The sequence below is a fragment of the Pseudophryne corroboree genome, chromosome 7 (assembly GCF_028390025.1).
Source record: "Pseudophryne corroboree isolate aPseCor3 chromosome 7, aPseCor3.hap2, whole genome shotgun sequence".
NCBI classification, from domain to species: Eukaryota; Metazoa; Chordata; class Amphibia; order Anura; family Myobatrachidae; genus Pseudophryne; species Pseudophryne corroboree.
Window position 1 is genome coordinate 228,270,801 of NC_086450.1, and position 15,721 is coordinate 228,286,521.

Below are 15,721 nucleotides of genomic sequence, written 5' to 3' on the forward strand. Positions count from 1 at the left end.
TTTCCGCCATTACCTTGGTAAACACCCTCGGTGCCGTGGACAGTCCAAACGGCAGCGTCTGGAATTGGTAATGGCAATTTTGTACCGCAAATCTGAGGTACTCCTGGTGAGGATGATAAATGGGGACATGCAGGTAAGCATCCTTGATGTCCAGGGATACCATGTAATCCCCCTCGTCCAGGCTTGCAATAACCGCCCTAAGCGATTCCATCTTGAACTTGAACTTTTTTATGTATGTGTTCAAGGATTTCAAATTTAAAATGGGTCTCACCGAACCGTCCGGTTTCGGTACCACAAACAGTGTGGAATAGTAACCCCGTCCTTGTTGAAGTAGGGGCACCTTGACTATCACCTGCTGAGAATACAGCTTGTGAATTGCCTCTAGCACAGCCTCCCTGCCTGAGGGAGTTGTCGACAAGGCAGATTTGAGGAAACGGCGGGGGGGAGACGCCTCGAATTCCAGCTTGTACCCCTGAGATACTGCTTGCAAGATCCAGGGATCCACCTGTGAGCGAGCCCACTGATCGCTGAAATTTTTGAGGCGGCCCCCCACCGTACCTGGCTCCGCCTGTGGAGCCCCACCGTCATGCGGTGGACTTGGAAGAAGCGGGGGAGGACTTTTGCTCCTGGGAACCTGCTGTTTGTTGCAGCCTTTTTCCCCTACCTCTGCCTCTGGACAGAAAGGACCCGCCTTTTCCTCGCCTGTTTCTCTGAGTCCGAAAGGACTGTACCTGATAAAACGGCGCTTTTTTAGGCTGTGAGGGAACCTGGGGTAAAAATGCTGACTTCCCAGCTGTCGCTGTGGAAACTAGGTCCGAGAGACCATCCCCGAATAACTCCTCACCCTTATAAGGCAAAACTTCCATGTGCCTTTTGGAATCTGCATCCCCTGTCCACTGCCGAGTCCATAAGCCTCTCCTAGCAGAAATGGACAATGCACTTATTTTAGATGCCAGCCGGCAGATCTCCCTCTGTGCATCTCTCATGTATAAGACTGAGTCTTTTATATGCTCTATGGTTAGGAGAATAGAGTGTCAATATTTTCTGACAGGGAATCTGACCATGCAGCGGCAGCACTGCACATCCATGCTGACGCAATAGCTGGTCTAAGTATAATGCCTGAGTGTGTATATACAGACTTCAGGATCGCCTCCTGCTTTCTATCCGCAGGCTCCTTTAGGGCGGCCGTATCCGGAGACGGAAGTGCCACCTTTTTAGACAAACGTGTGAGCGCTTTATCCACCCTAGGAATTGTTTCCCAACGTGACCTATCCTCTGGCGGGAAAGGGAACGCCATTAGCAATTTTTTAGGGATTACCAATCTTTTATCGGGGAAAGCCCACGCTTCTTCACACACTTCATTTAATTCTTCAGATGGGGGAAAAACTACGGGTAGTTTTTTCTCCCCAAACATAATACCCTTGTAATACCTCCTTCATTGCCTTAATCATGCAACGAATGGCCCTAGTGGACATTAGATTAGACTCATCGTCGTCGACACTGGTATCAGTATCCGTGTCGACATCTGTGTCTGCCATCTGAGGTAGCAGGGGTTTTAGAGCCCCTGATGGCCTTTGAGACACCTGGGCAGGCACGAGCTGAGAAGCCGGCTGTCCCGCATTTGGCATGTCGTCAAATTTTTTGTGTAAGGAGTCGACACTTGCACGTAATTCCTTCCATAAAACCATCCACTCAGGTGTCTGCCCCGCAGGGGGTGACATCACTTCTATAGGCATCTGCTCTGCCTCCACATAATTTTCCTCATCAAACATGTCGACACAGCCGTACCGACACACCGGGAATGCTCTAACAGAGGACAGGACCCCACAGAAGCCCTTTGGGGAGACAGAGAGAGAGTATGCCAGCACACACCAGAGCGCTAAATAATGCAGGGACTAACTGAATTATGTCCCCTATAGCTGCTATAATATTTACTGCGCCTAAATTTAGTGCCCCCCCCTCTCTTTTTTACCCTTTTCTGTAGTGTAGACTGCAGGGGAGAGCCAGGGAGCTTCCTTCCAGCGGAGCTGTGAGGGAGAAATGGCGCTAGTGTGCTGAGGGAGATAGCTCCGCCCCTTTTTCGCGGACTTTTCTCCCGCTTTTTTAAGGATTCTGGCAGGAGTAATTATCACATATATAGCCTCTGGGGCTATATATTGTGATTGTTTTGCCAGCCAAGGTGTTTTTATTGCTGCTCAGGGCGCCCCCCCCCCAGCGCCCTGCACCCTCAGTGACCGGAGTATGAAGTGTGTATGAGGAGCAATGGCGCACAGCTGCAGTGCTGTGCGCTACCTTGGTGAAGACAGAAGTCTTCATGCCGCTGATTTTCCGGACTTCTTCTTGCTTCTGGCTCTGTAAGGGGGACGGCGGCGCGGCTCCGGGACCGAACACCAAGGCCAGTTCCATGCGGTTGATCCCTCTGGAGCTAATGGTGTCCAGTAGCCTAAGAAGCCCAAGCTAGCTGCAAGCAGGTAGGTTCGCTTCTTCTCCCCTTAGTCCCTCGTTGCAGTGAACCTGTTGCCAGCAGGTCTCACTGTAAAATAAAAAACCTAAAATATACTTTCTTTCTAAGAGCTCAGGAGAGCCCCTAGTGTGCATCCAGCTCGGCCGGGCACAAAAATCTAACTGAGGCTTGGAGGAGGGTCATAGTGGGAGGAGCCAGTGCACACCAGGTAGTCTAAAAGCTTTCTTTTAGTTGTGCCCAGACTCCTGCGGAGCCGCTATTCCCCATGGTCCTTACGGAGTTCCCAGCATCCACTAGGACGTCAGAGAAATTGCAGTGTATAATTACCCATGTGCTGGTTCCTGGAATAATTAAATGCAGGGTCCGTTTTCATCTAAAAGGTCACTCTTTCTATGAATCTACTTATGTTTAACACTAAAGTAATTAGACAATTCAGGAATGCAGAATAAGCACGCTGTCTGATTAAGTGACAAAACAAGTTAATTAGGCTTAATTAATCAGAAGTAAAATGTTATAAAGTGTAAAACAACTCTGGTGGATTGACTCAGTATATGCTTAAATGTATGCAAATTTGGTCTTTATAATTAGTTATGTTGATGTGTATATATATTTCTTCTATTATTTATAAACACACCAAATTAGTGATAGTATCTACTAAATTGACACAGCCGTTGTGAATAGAGTTATTAGACAAGTATAAATCCGGGATCAATGAGAGGGGAGGCATCCGTCTTGAGGAAGTCTCCAGTTGCCTAGGAAACTAAACGCGTTGACGCCCACTCCACTTTGGTTCTCTGTTTGGTTCAACTTGTCCATAGAGCGGACCTACTGCTCCTTACAGTCTCAGTACACTTTTGCACGCTGCACACCGGGCGCTCCAGCCGGCGACTACCCGCTGATAACACCGCTTGAGGCTTCTGACAGGTGTTCACAGCCGGCGGCATCCCGCAACGTTCACCGTTAACGGCTTTTTACCGTCATCAAAGCCAGCGGGCACCAGCTGATTACCGCTCACGGCTGTTCATAGCTGCCTCAATTACATCCAGGATTCCACCTGCTTACATCGGGTACTCACCATTGTCCTCCGCTGTGAGGTTCATTGCCCGCGACGTGGAAATAATCCTAGAGGCTTCCTGACAAAGTAAACAACCAGGGTGTGCTTTGCCTTTTGAACGGTAATTCTATACCATATTGATTATCTGCATATGTGCATTATTCTACAAAACGGACCCTGCATTTAATTATTCCAGGAACCAGCACATGGGTAATTATACACTGCAATTTCTGTAAGTCATTTATCAAGATACTGCATTATTACATTGCGGGACTTTTTCACTCAATTTGACACTGGGACGCCAGTGTTAAGTAATTTAATTCCAACCAAACAGCCAACAAGTTAGTTTTAAATATATTGTATATTATTTACATTGCTTCCATAGAGAGTAATTTATTGTTACAAAGTATATGTTATATGTGTGTGTTTAATTTTGTTATTTTTAACAGACCAAATATAAAAGTGGTTACATATATCTGAAGTCTTACTGAGTCAATTACTACACATGACAGACTGCACACTGTGGTTTTATATAGTGTCTTTTGGCGCAGAGTAATCCCTTTTCCTGATTAACCCCTGATCTATAGCAAAAATTATGCTGGAGTGTGTATCACAAAACAAATGTCTAAAATGCCACATCTGTAATGTTACGTTATTAAGCACATCAAAGACCATTCTGTGTTATGGCAGATTATATTATAAAATATTTAATTACAACACAAAATTGCATATAAATTTCTGGTTATATAAAAGGAAGACTCTTTAAAACATTTGGTTATATAAAAATATTGACAAGACATTTTACAATACTATAAAAAAAATCAATATATTGCACACATTCAGCTGTATTCTGAAACTAGGAGAAAAATAGAAAATGGTTTAGAAATTTGCAAAACTAGATGAATGTTTGCAGACCATTCTTGTAATTTAATCTCCATTTTTAACACATCAGTCAGAAATACACTAGCTACATTACTTCTTTATATTCACATTATTTTCTCTAGAAACCAGGATTTCCAAAGAATAATAAAACTCTACTTTTGAAAGAAATTATTCTGCCAACATGCAAAATCTAAGGTATACTGTAAGTCTTAAATGTATGATCCCTGTAATGTTTCTTTACATTCTTTGTGTGTGCTTTTTTTATTTTTTTTATCACTCTGGTCTTTAGGTTCCTTCATTTCCTGTGATGCCACCAGGTTGTGCAAAATGTATATTAAATAATAATATCTATCTACCTAAAATAAACTTAATGTTGGCGAGTGATTATGCAGCAGTAAAGGAGATCAGCAGACCGTCTACTGGATCCATAATTCTAGATAATTGTCTGACAGAGTAGGTCTCCCTGTATGAAATGTCATTCTGTTTTACACTGTCCCGATATCTGTTTATTCTGGCTTTCTTAGTCCATGCAGTTTACACCATTTTGTAACAGCTCATAAAATGAAGTGTAGCCCTCGCTGGATTCATTTACCATAGAATACATTAAGTAACCTTTTCATGAAGCATAAAATAAAAAACAAAAATATACTATTGCGGTGTGATGCTTTGCTGTAACTCAACTGTTTAAGAATAAGTGTTTCTCTTTTCACCAACATTTTGACACTAGGCGATACATCTTTCTCCAATGCCAGTCACGTCCACTCTAGATATGTGATTCTTGTAATATAATAGAGGTGACAGTACATAGGATGTAAATTCCTGTGTGGAAGCAGCTCAGAACTTCAGTTTGCAGTATAAAGGTTCCCTATATTGATCACCATAAGCATAATGTGTAGCATTTTTACTTTTAAAACATTGGCTCTACATCTCTACAATACGTATCTCCTGGAGTGTTTTTGCGACTGTTACACAGTAACCAAAGTCCCTTATACTGGGAGCATTGCTAATTAACATCAGATATTACCCCCATTTTAATTTGACACATTGAGATCTTACAGTGCTTGGCGAGAGGTTTTCCTCCTATAACTAGTAAAACATCCTGACTCTCAGCCTGTGTCCTACACTCCAAGGCTGTCTGCTGATAATCCGCTTCTGTTTCTTCTCCATGGTAAGTGAAAGATTCATTCTCATAGCTGGCAAGAAGATGGCACTCATCCATTTGAGCTTTTGACGAGCAGGAACATAATACAGGGCTCACTGGACGTTCTTTAAAGGTTTTCATTTCTATTATCTCTGAGTCAGTAATTGATGCCACTTTATTGGCACCCCATGTCTGCAGAGAATAATGTACATCAGTCTCAGGAGTATCAACACTCCCCCCAGGAAATGTAGATTGAATCCTCGATTTGCAACCCATTGCAATTACACAGTGATACATCTTTGCACAGTCCACAATCTCCATCCCTTTGGAAAATTTCTTCCACGAGCGAGAAGTAAAATGGTATTTCCACAAATTATTGGTTGGGGAGCGGGATGGTAAACCACCCCCAACAATCCACAAACAGCCTTGGTGGATGACTGACGCATGTCCAACCATTCTAGGAGGTGTTGAGCTGTTCAAATAAAAGATCAACAGTTTCTGTAAAGGACATAACATAGGACAGCAAGCTAGACCATAAAACATACACACTTGCAAAAAAATAAAAATAAAACAAAAACCTTGAAAGTCAGATAATCATATTCTCAATCTTTGCTGATGCTCCATGTAAAACTGAGAACTATCCAGGCTGTGAAACGCAATTGCCTCTACAACTATAGCGTTTTACACTGTGTAAGAAAGGAAAGTGTGCAGCCATAGTCATATTTTGTTGATTTAAAAACAAAAGTGGAAAATTGCTAGGCAAGTGTGTCTTCTTTTGCTCAACTGCACCCAGTCCTCCAGGGAAGCACAAGTTTCAAACTAGATTCGTGCTGCATGCAAAAGTTTCTACAACAGGACAATCTGAAGCAATCTTTAGGGCACCCCAACAGTCCAGGATTTAGGTATAGCCATGGCTCAAGCACAGATGGTTAAATCAAATTGACTTAGGTGCTAATTAAGTCACCTGTGTCCAAGCATGGATACATTTAAAACCTGGACCATTGGGGTGCCTTGAGGACCGCGTTTGGGAACCTTTGGCTTAAGAACAAAACAATACATTCCAATGTCTCCAGATATCAGGAATAATCACCATACTTTCAATTGTAGTCCCATGTGATAGCACTTGCATTGTAATAATAACCTTACAAATAATATAGCCCATTGCCTCCTCATGCACAAGACATATTTAAGCCACAAATGAGACAAACAAGAGTATATGTCAGTTTAACAGGGTTCCAATGTCTAGGTCAACAGTCAATAGGTCGACATGGACAAAAGGTCAACCAATGAAAGGGTGACTGGTTCAAATGGTTGACATGGCAATGGTCGACACAACTCTTTTTTTTTTTTATTGTCTTTCTTACACCTTTTTTTATACTTTATCATCCACATGGACTACGATTGGTAATAACCACCTGTGCCAGGGTGCAGCGGAGAAAGGCACCTTGCCAGGAGCTTTCTCGCCATACAAGGGGACGTGGTATACCAATTGGGGTTCCCTGTGCTCTGATGGTGGAAACAACACCAATACAATAAAAAAATAAGAATTTACTCACCGGTAATTCTATTTCTCGTAGTCCGTAGTGGATGCTGGGACTCCGTAAGGACCATGGGGAATAGACGGCTCCGCAGGAGACTGGGCACTCTATAGAAAGATTTAGGACTATCTGGTGTGCACTGGCTCCTCCCCCTATGACCCTCCTCCAAGCCTCAGTTAGGAACTGTGCCCGGAAGAGCTGACACAATAAGGAAGGATATTTGAATCCCGGGTAAGACTCATACCAGCCACACCAATCACACCATGTAACACGTGATAGGAACCCCGGTTAACAGTATGATAACAAATGGAGCCTCTGAAGAGATGGCTCACAACAAAACCCGATATTTGTAACAATAACTATGTACAGGTATTGCAGACAATCCGCACTTGGGATGGGCGCCCAGCATCCACTACGGACTACGAGAAATAGAATTACCGGTGAGTAAATTCTTATTTTCTCTGACGTCCTAGTGGATGCTGGGGACTCCGTAAGGACCATGGGGATTATACCAAAGCTCCCAAACGGGCGGGAGAGTGCGGATGACTCTGCAGCACCGAATGAGAGAATTCCAGGTCCTCCTCAGCCAGGGTATCAAATTTGTAGAATTTTGCAAACGTGTTTGCCCCCGACCAAGTAGCTGCTCGGCAAAGTTGTAAAGCCGAGACCCCTCGGGCAGCCGCCCAAGATGAGCCCACCTTCCGTGTGGAATGGGCTTTTACAGATTTAGGCTGCGGTAAGCCTACCGCAGAATGCGCCAGCTGAATAGTGCTACAAATCCAGCGCGCAATAGACTGCTTAGAAGCAGGAGCACCCAGCTTGGTGGGTGATACGTCCTGGAAATATAAATTTTTAGGGCCCTGACTACGTCCAGCAACTTGGAATCCTCCAAGTCCCTAGTAGCCGCAGGCACCACAATAGGTTGGTTCAAGTGAAAAGCTGAGACCACCTTTGGGAGAAACTGAGGACGAGTCCTCAATTCTGCCCTATCCATATGGAAAATCAGATAAGGGCTTTTACAAGACAAAGCCGCCAATTCTGAAACCCGCCTGGCCGACGCCAGGGCCAACAGCATGACCACTTTCCACGTGAGATATTTTAAATCCACAGTCTTAAGTGGTTCGAACCAATGTGATTTCAGGAATGCCAAAACCACATTGAGATCCCAAGGTGCCACTGGGGGCACAAAAGGAGGCTGAATATGCAGTACTCCTTTGACAAAAGTCTGAACTTCGGGCAGTGAAGCCAGTTCTTTTTGGAAGAAAATCGACAGAGCCGAAATCTGGACCTTTATGGACCCCAATTTGAGGCCCAACGTCACCCCTGCTTGCAGGAAGTGCAGGAATCGACCCAGTTGAAATTCCTCCGTCGGGGCCTTCATGGCCTCACACCAAGCAACATATTTTCGCCAAATGCGGTGATAATGTCTTGCGGTGACATCCTTCCTGGCTTTGATCAGGGTAGGGATGACTTCCTCCGGAATACCCTTTTCCTTCAGGATCCGGTGTTCAACCGCCATGCCGTCAAACGCAGCCGCGGTAAGTCTTGGAACAGACAGGGTCCCTGCTGCAGCAGGTCTTGTCTGAGCGGCAGAGGCCAAGGGTCCTCTGTAAGCATCTCTTGAAGTTCCGGGTACCAAGCTCTTCTTGGCCAATCCGGAACCACGAGTATGGTTTTCACTCCTCGCCTTTTTATTATTCTCAGTACCTTGGGTATGAGAGGTAGAGGAGGAAACACATAAACCGACTGGTACACCCATGGTGTCACTAGAGCGTCCACCGCTTTCGCCTGATGGTCTCTTGACCGGGCGCAATATCTTTTCAACTTCTTGTTGAGGCGGGACGCCATCATGTCTACCTGTGGTTTTTCCCACCGGTTGACCAGCATTTGGAAGACTTCTGGATGAAGTCCCCATTCTCCCGGGTGGAGGTCGTGCCTGCTTAGGAAGTCTGCTTCCCAGTTGTCCACTCGCAGAATGAACACTGCCGTCAGTGCTAACACATGATTCTCTGCCCATCTGAGAATCCTTGTGGCTTCTGCCATCGCCATCCTGCTTCTCGTGCCGCCCTGTCTGTTTACATGGGCGACCGCCGTGATGTTGTCTGACTGGATCAGTACCGGCTGGTTTTGAAGCAGGGGTCTTGCCTGGCTTAGGGCATTGAAAATGGCCCTTAGCTCCAGGATATTTATGTGAAGAGAAATCTCCTGATTTGACCACAGTCCTTGGAAATTTCTTCCCTTTGTGACTGCCCCCCAGCCCCGAAGGCTGGCAACCGTGGTCACCAGGACCCAGTCCTGTATTCCGAATCTGCGGCCCTCTAGTAGATGAGCCCTCTGCAGCCACCACAGCAGTGACACCCTGGTTCTGGCCGATAGGGTTATCCGCTGTTGCATCTGGAGATGGGACCCGGACCATTTGTCCAACAGGTCCCACTGGAACGTCCTTGCGTGGAACCTTCCGAATGGAATTGCTTCGTATGAAGCTATTATTTTTCCCAGGACTCGTGTGCATTGATGTACCGACACTTTTCCTGGTTTTAGGATGTCTCTGACCAGAGATGACAATTCCTCGGCTTTTTCCAGTGGAAGAATCACTCTTTTCTGGTCTGTGTCCAGAATCATTCCCAGGAACAGAAGACGTGTCGTCGGGACCAGCTGTGACTTTGGAATGTTCAGAATCCAGCCGTGCTGTTGTAGCACTTCCTGAGAAAGTGCCACCCCCACTATCAACTGTTCTTTGGACCTCGCCTTTATCAGGAGATCGTCCAAGTACGGGATAATTAAAACTCCCTTCTTGCGAAGGAGTATAATCATTTCGGCCATTACCTTGGTAAAGACCCTCGGTGCCGTGGATAACCCAAACGGCAGCATCTGGAACTGATAGTGACAGTCCTGTACCACAAATCTGAGGTACTCCTGGTGCGGAGGGTAAATGGGGACATGCAGGTACGCATCCTTGATGTCCAGGGATACCATGTAATCCCCCTCCTCCAGGCTCGCAATAACCGCCCTGAGCGATTCCATCTTGAACTTGAACCTTTTGATATAAGTGTTCAAGGTTTTTAAATTTAAGATGGGTCTCACCGAACCGTCCGGTTTCGGTACCACAAACATTGTGGAGTAGTAACCCTTTCCTTGCTGAAGGAGGGGTACCTTGACAATCACTTTCTGTGAATACAGTTTTTGAATAGCCACCAACACTGCCTCCCTGGCAGAGGGAGTTGCCGGCAAGGCAGATTTTAGGAAACGGCGGGGGGGAGACGTCTCGAATTCCAGCCTGTACCCCTGAGATACTACTTGAAGGACCCAGGGATCCACTTGTGAGAGAGCCCACTGTGTGCTGAAAAACCTGAGACGTGCCCCCACCGTTCCCGATTCCGCCTGAGCAGCCCCAGCGTCATGCTGTGGACTTACCGGACGCAGGGGAGGACTTCTGCTCCTGGGAACTAGCTGTGTGCTGCAGCTTTTTCCCCCTTCCTCTGCCCCTCGGCAGAAAGGATGAGCCTCTAGCCCGCTTATTTTTCTGGGGCCGAAAGGACTGTACCTGATAATACGGTGCCTTCTTTTGCTGTGGGGTAGCCAGTGGCAAAAAGGTCGATTTCCCAGCAGTAGCTGCGGAAACGAGGTCTGAAAGACCTTCCCCAAAAAGTTCCACCCCTTTATAGGGTAAAACTTCCATGTGCCGCTTGGAGTCGGCATCACCTGACCATTGCCTAGTCCATAACCCCCGTCTGGCGGCAATGGACATAGCGCTTATTTTTTATGCCAGCCGGCAAATATCCCTCTGTGCATCACGCATGTATAAGACCGCGTCTTTTATATGGTCAATTGTTAGCAAAATATTGTCCCTATCCATGGTATCAATGTTTTCCGACAGGGAGTCTGACCACGCAGCAGCAGCAGCACTGCACATCCACGCTGATGCAATAGCGGGTCTCAATATAATGCCAGTGTGTGTGTATATAGCTTTTAGGGTACTTTCCTGCTTTCTATCAGCAGGTTATTTTAGGGCGGCCGTATCCGGAGACGGTAGTGCCACCTTCTTTGATAAGCGTGTCAGCGCTTTATCTACCCTAGGGGGTGTTTCCCAGCGTGACCTATCCTCTGGCGGGAAAGGGTACGCAGCCACTAACCGTTTAGAAATGATCAATTTCTTATCTGGGGAAGTCCACGCTTCCTCACACACCTCATTTAGTTCGTCAGATGCAGGAAAAACTACTGGTAGTTTTCTCACCAAACATAATACCCTTTTTTGTGGTACCTGGGGTATCATCAGAAATGTGTAATACATTTTTCATAGCCTCAATCATATAACGGGTGGATCTATTGGAGGGTACACTCGTCTCATCATCGTCGACACTGGAGTCGGTATCCGTGTCGACATTTGTATCTGTCATCTGAGGTAGCGGGCGTTTTACAGCCCCTGATGACATTTGAGACGCTTGGACAGGCACAAGCTGAGTAGCCGGCTGTCGTATGTCGTCAAACCTTTTATGTAAGGAGCTGACACTGTCACGTAATTCCTTCCATAAGTCCATCCACACTGGTGTCGACCCCGCAGGGGGTGACATCACATTCACAGGCATTTGCTCCGCCTCCACATCATTATCCTCATCATACATGTCGACACAGCAGTACCGACACACAGCAGAACCGACACACAGCGAATGCTCTTACAGAGGACAGGACCCCACAAAGCCCTTTGGGGAGACAGAGGGAGAGTATGCCAGCACACACCAGGGCGCTATATAACACAGGGATATCTCTATACAGAGTGTTTTCCCCTATAGCTGCCTATATAAATATATATACTGCGCCTAAATTGTGCCCCCCCTCTCTTTTTTACCCTTTCTGTAGTGCAGGACTGCAGGGGAGAGCCAGGGAGCTTCCTTCCAGCGGAACTGTGAGGGAATAATGGCGCCAGTGTGCTGAGGGAGTTGGCTCCGCCCCTTTTTCGGCGGGCTTTCTCCCGCTATTTTATCGTTTCTGGCAGGGGTTAATATACACCTATATAGCCTCTGGAGCTATATATGGTGTTAGTTTTGCCAGCCAAGGTGTTATTATTGCTGCTCAGGGCACCCCCCCCCCCAGCGCCCTGCACCCATCAGCGACCGCAGTGTGTGGTGTGCATGAGGAGCAATGGTGCACAGCTGCAGTGCTGTGCGCTACCTTGGAGAAGACAGAAGTCTTCAGCCGCCGATTTTCCGGACCACCTTCTTGTTTCTGGCTCTGTAAGGGGGACGGCGGCGCGGCTCCGGGAACGGACGACGAGGTCGGGTCCTGTGTTCGATCCCTCTGGAGCTAATGGTGTCCAGTAGCCTAAGAAGCCCAAGCTACCACCACTTAGGTAGGTTCGCTTCTTCTCCCCTTAGTCCCTCGTTGCAGTGAGCCTGTTGCCAGCAGGTCTCACTGAAAATAAAAAACCTAAACTATACTTTCTGCTAGGAGCTCAGGAGAGCCCCTAGTGTGCATCCAGCTCAGCCGGGCACAGAAATCTAACTGAGGCTTGGAGGAGGGTCATAGGGGGAGGAGCCAGTGCACACCAGATAGTCCTAAATCTTTCTATAGAGTGCCCAGTCTCCTGCGGAGCCTGTCTATTCCCCATGGTCCTTACGGAGTCCCCAGCATCCACTAGGACGTCAGAGAAAGATGTGTTAACCTTTTTTGTGTTGACCTTTTGTTACTGGTCGACCTTTTCCTGTGTTGACCTTTCATAGGTCGACCTTTTGTCAAAGTTGACCATATGGGGTTGACCTAAACATTGTCGAACTAGACATTGTAGATCTTCTATACAACATCCAATTTAACAAAGGAGGTTGTAAAGTATGCAAGAATATTTTTTTTTGTGATTTCCTCACTTTACATTTTTGAGAATGCACAAACCCACAAATATAGGTGCAGATTAACTTTAGGAGGTCTAGGGAGGGCAATAAACAAACATGAACATACTATAGTATGTTAGAAACAGACACCAGGTATTAATCCTGGTATCCCCTTCCCCATCCACCTGATTGGTGCTCACATGGCGTTTCCTCCTCTAGGGTATTTAACAGATTATCCCACAGATTCCCAAACGTCATCCTCAAAGCACCCCAACGGTCCAGGTTTTACGTAAAGCCATGGCTCAGATGGTTAATCAAACTGACTCAGGTACTAATTAAGTCACCTGTGCCAAGCATGGATTTACTTAAAACCTGGACTGTTGGGATGCCATAAGGACCACGTTTGAGAACCTCTGGATTATCCAATTATTCCAGCTACTGGACTTGCCTGGTTTTGATGTTGGACCAGTTGTGTCTTCGGAAGTCAAATCTCCAGAAATCATTCTGTTCTGCCATATTCTTTAGTCCCCCAAACAGGTACATTGCAGCATTGTATGTGACACTGGAGTGGCCATAGCGAGGGCCTGGTCCAAGGCCACGTGTGCGGGGACTAAGTGCCGACCATTTCTGTGTATCTGATATATTGGGGAACAAGAAAATAAATAAATATAGGACTTCTTGCTGTTAATAAACTCCACCCAGAAGACAACAGCAGCTCAGTAGCTCCTTATACTGCATCGCCCAGCAGTTCCAAAAACTAGACTTGCTGGGGTCTTAAGAACTGGCCCATGAGCAGAGAAGGGCAGGTATACAATGTCTTACAGATGGTAAAAGTCCCCACCTTCCTGATAACTGGGAGGAACAGATGCTAAATACTACAGAGTTCTTTATATTGTCACCTACATGCTAAATGCAAAATCTTTACTAAATAGTTGTGACCATCGTTCTGTTAATGTTTTTCAAGTTGACTATAGATGTACTTTAGATACAGTCACACTTGGCGAGTTCTCCACTCAGAGAACCAGAATTTCCAATCGACTGGGCCCCCGAGATCATCTAGAGTCGCCTGCATGGCATCATCCTCACCCACCTACAAGTATCTGCAATGCCTTGTATGGGCCACTGTGGTCTGTGCCTCACCGTGCATGGTGGGGGGTGGCTGGCGGCTGGCGGCAATGTGTAGCTGGGTCAAGCCGCTTACTGGAAGAAGCCACAAGCAGAAAGCCTGGCTAAGACCTCCCACAACCAACGGGACCGGAGAGCGGCACTGAACCCGCCGCAACAAGAACCCGAGAGATGAAGCTCCTATAAAGCCTGCCTGAGTGGGGCCTTCCAGCCAGGAAAACCCCTGCCTCCCTTTACTGCTTCCACAGGCCCCTACTCTGGCATCTCTGCAGGGAGTATCAGTTCTCACTTGTTGGTCCAGCATTGCCCCTGCTCTACTGACCATCGGGGTCCTGAGGAGGCTGCACGGGACAGCTCTCGAGTGTGTGAGCTGCTCTTCTGGCCACAGCTGCAGCCAACAGTTGCTGACCATGGCTGCCTCTCGTGTTACCAGTGACCCTTCCGATCAGCACCCAACCTCCACAGCTGCCCTCAGCTCTCCCTGAGAGCACCAAAACCGGACCTTCCCCTCCAGCAGAGTACACCAGGACCACCTCTCAAAGTGAGAGGGCTGAACACCAGGACCGGTCTCAGTCCTACAGGGGACATTTCTACCATAAACTACTACTACTAGTGTAATCGCCATGCTACTTATTTAATGTACCTGAAATGGCTGCCACATATGGATGAAAATTGTGGGGATTGTGGGTAGGATGAAAAATCCTGCATCTGATAACCCAAAATGGCTGCATCACCTCTGTATTATCTTAACATGGTTACCGTTTTTAATCCAAAACTAACCCTTCCTTCTCATGTTCAGTTCAGTGCTAATCTCTGTATCATGGCCCTCATTCCGAGTTGATCGCTCGCTAGCTGCTTTTAGCAGCATTGCACACGCTAGGCCGCCGCTCTCTGGAAGCGCATCTTAGCTTAGCAGAATAGCGAACGAAAGATTAGCAGAATTGCTACTAAATAATTCTTTGACACGCCTGCGTTTTTTAGCACACTCCCGGAAAACGCTCAGTTACCTCCCAGAAACGCCCCTTTCCTGTCAATCATTCAACGATCTGCAGTGCGACTGAAAAGCGCCGCAGGATCCACAGCAAAACTGCTACGTTTTTAGTTAAATAACTAAGCGCATGCGCCCTGCGTGCCTTGCGCATGTGCAATTTGCAACAAATCGCAGCATAGCGAAAATCGGCAACGAGCGAACATCTCGGAATGAGGGCCCATGTTCTTACTACCTATTAAGCACCTTGAGTCCTATTGGAGATAGAGCGCTATATAAATGATCATATTCCACCATTCTAAATTCTATCCGTGCATAGGAATCATCTGGAAACCATTGTTCAATTTATACTGTGTCAGAAGTCAATATACTTGTACATCTTTCTCGTGTCTGATTCTGGTAAGTCTCAACCTCTATATAAACATGGATGGTGGGCAACCCACATTTAGCTCCTACTCTCAGACAAATATTTTCGATTCGGTGTCAAGAAGACATCTAAGATATATATATATATATATATATATATATATATATATATATATAGACACACGCACACACACATACATACACATACACATGTACATACACATACACATACACACACACACACACACACACACACACACACACACACACACACACACATCTCATTTGCTTTATGTTATTATCAACAAAGTTCCCAACAATACATTCCTGTCAAAAAATAA

At 46.4% G+C, this 15,721-nt stretch overlaps 1 protein-coding gene across 6 annotated transcripts in view; it reads right to left on the reverse strand.

Annotated features, from left to right (window-relative positions):
• Window positions 1-3,676: 3,676 nt before the first annotated feature.
• Window positions 3,677-15,721, reverse strand: part of LOC134945009 (ras guanine nucleotide exchange factor F-like) — a 54,672-nt gene continuing 42,627 nt past the window's right edge. For all 6 annotated transcript variants that reach the window (XM_063933991.1, XM_063933990.1, XM_063933989.1 and 3 more), the window contains 2 exons: window positions 13,350-13,536; window positions 3,677-6,013 (listed from right to left, as the gene is read on the reverse strand). In XM_063933991.1, the coding sequence (XP_063790061.1) occupies window positions 5,404-6,013; window positions 13,350-13,536 (797 nt within the window). In that variant the 3' untranslated portion in view covers window positions 3,677-5,403. The remainder of the gene's footprint in view (window positions 6,014-13,349; window positions 13,537-15,721) is intronic.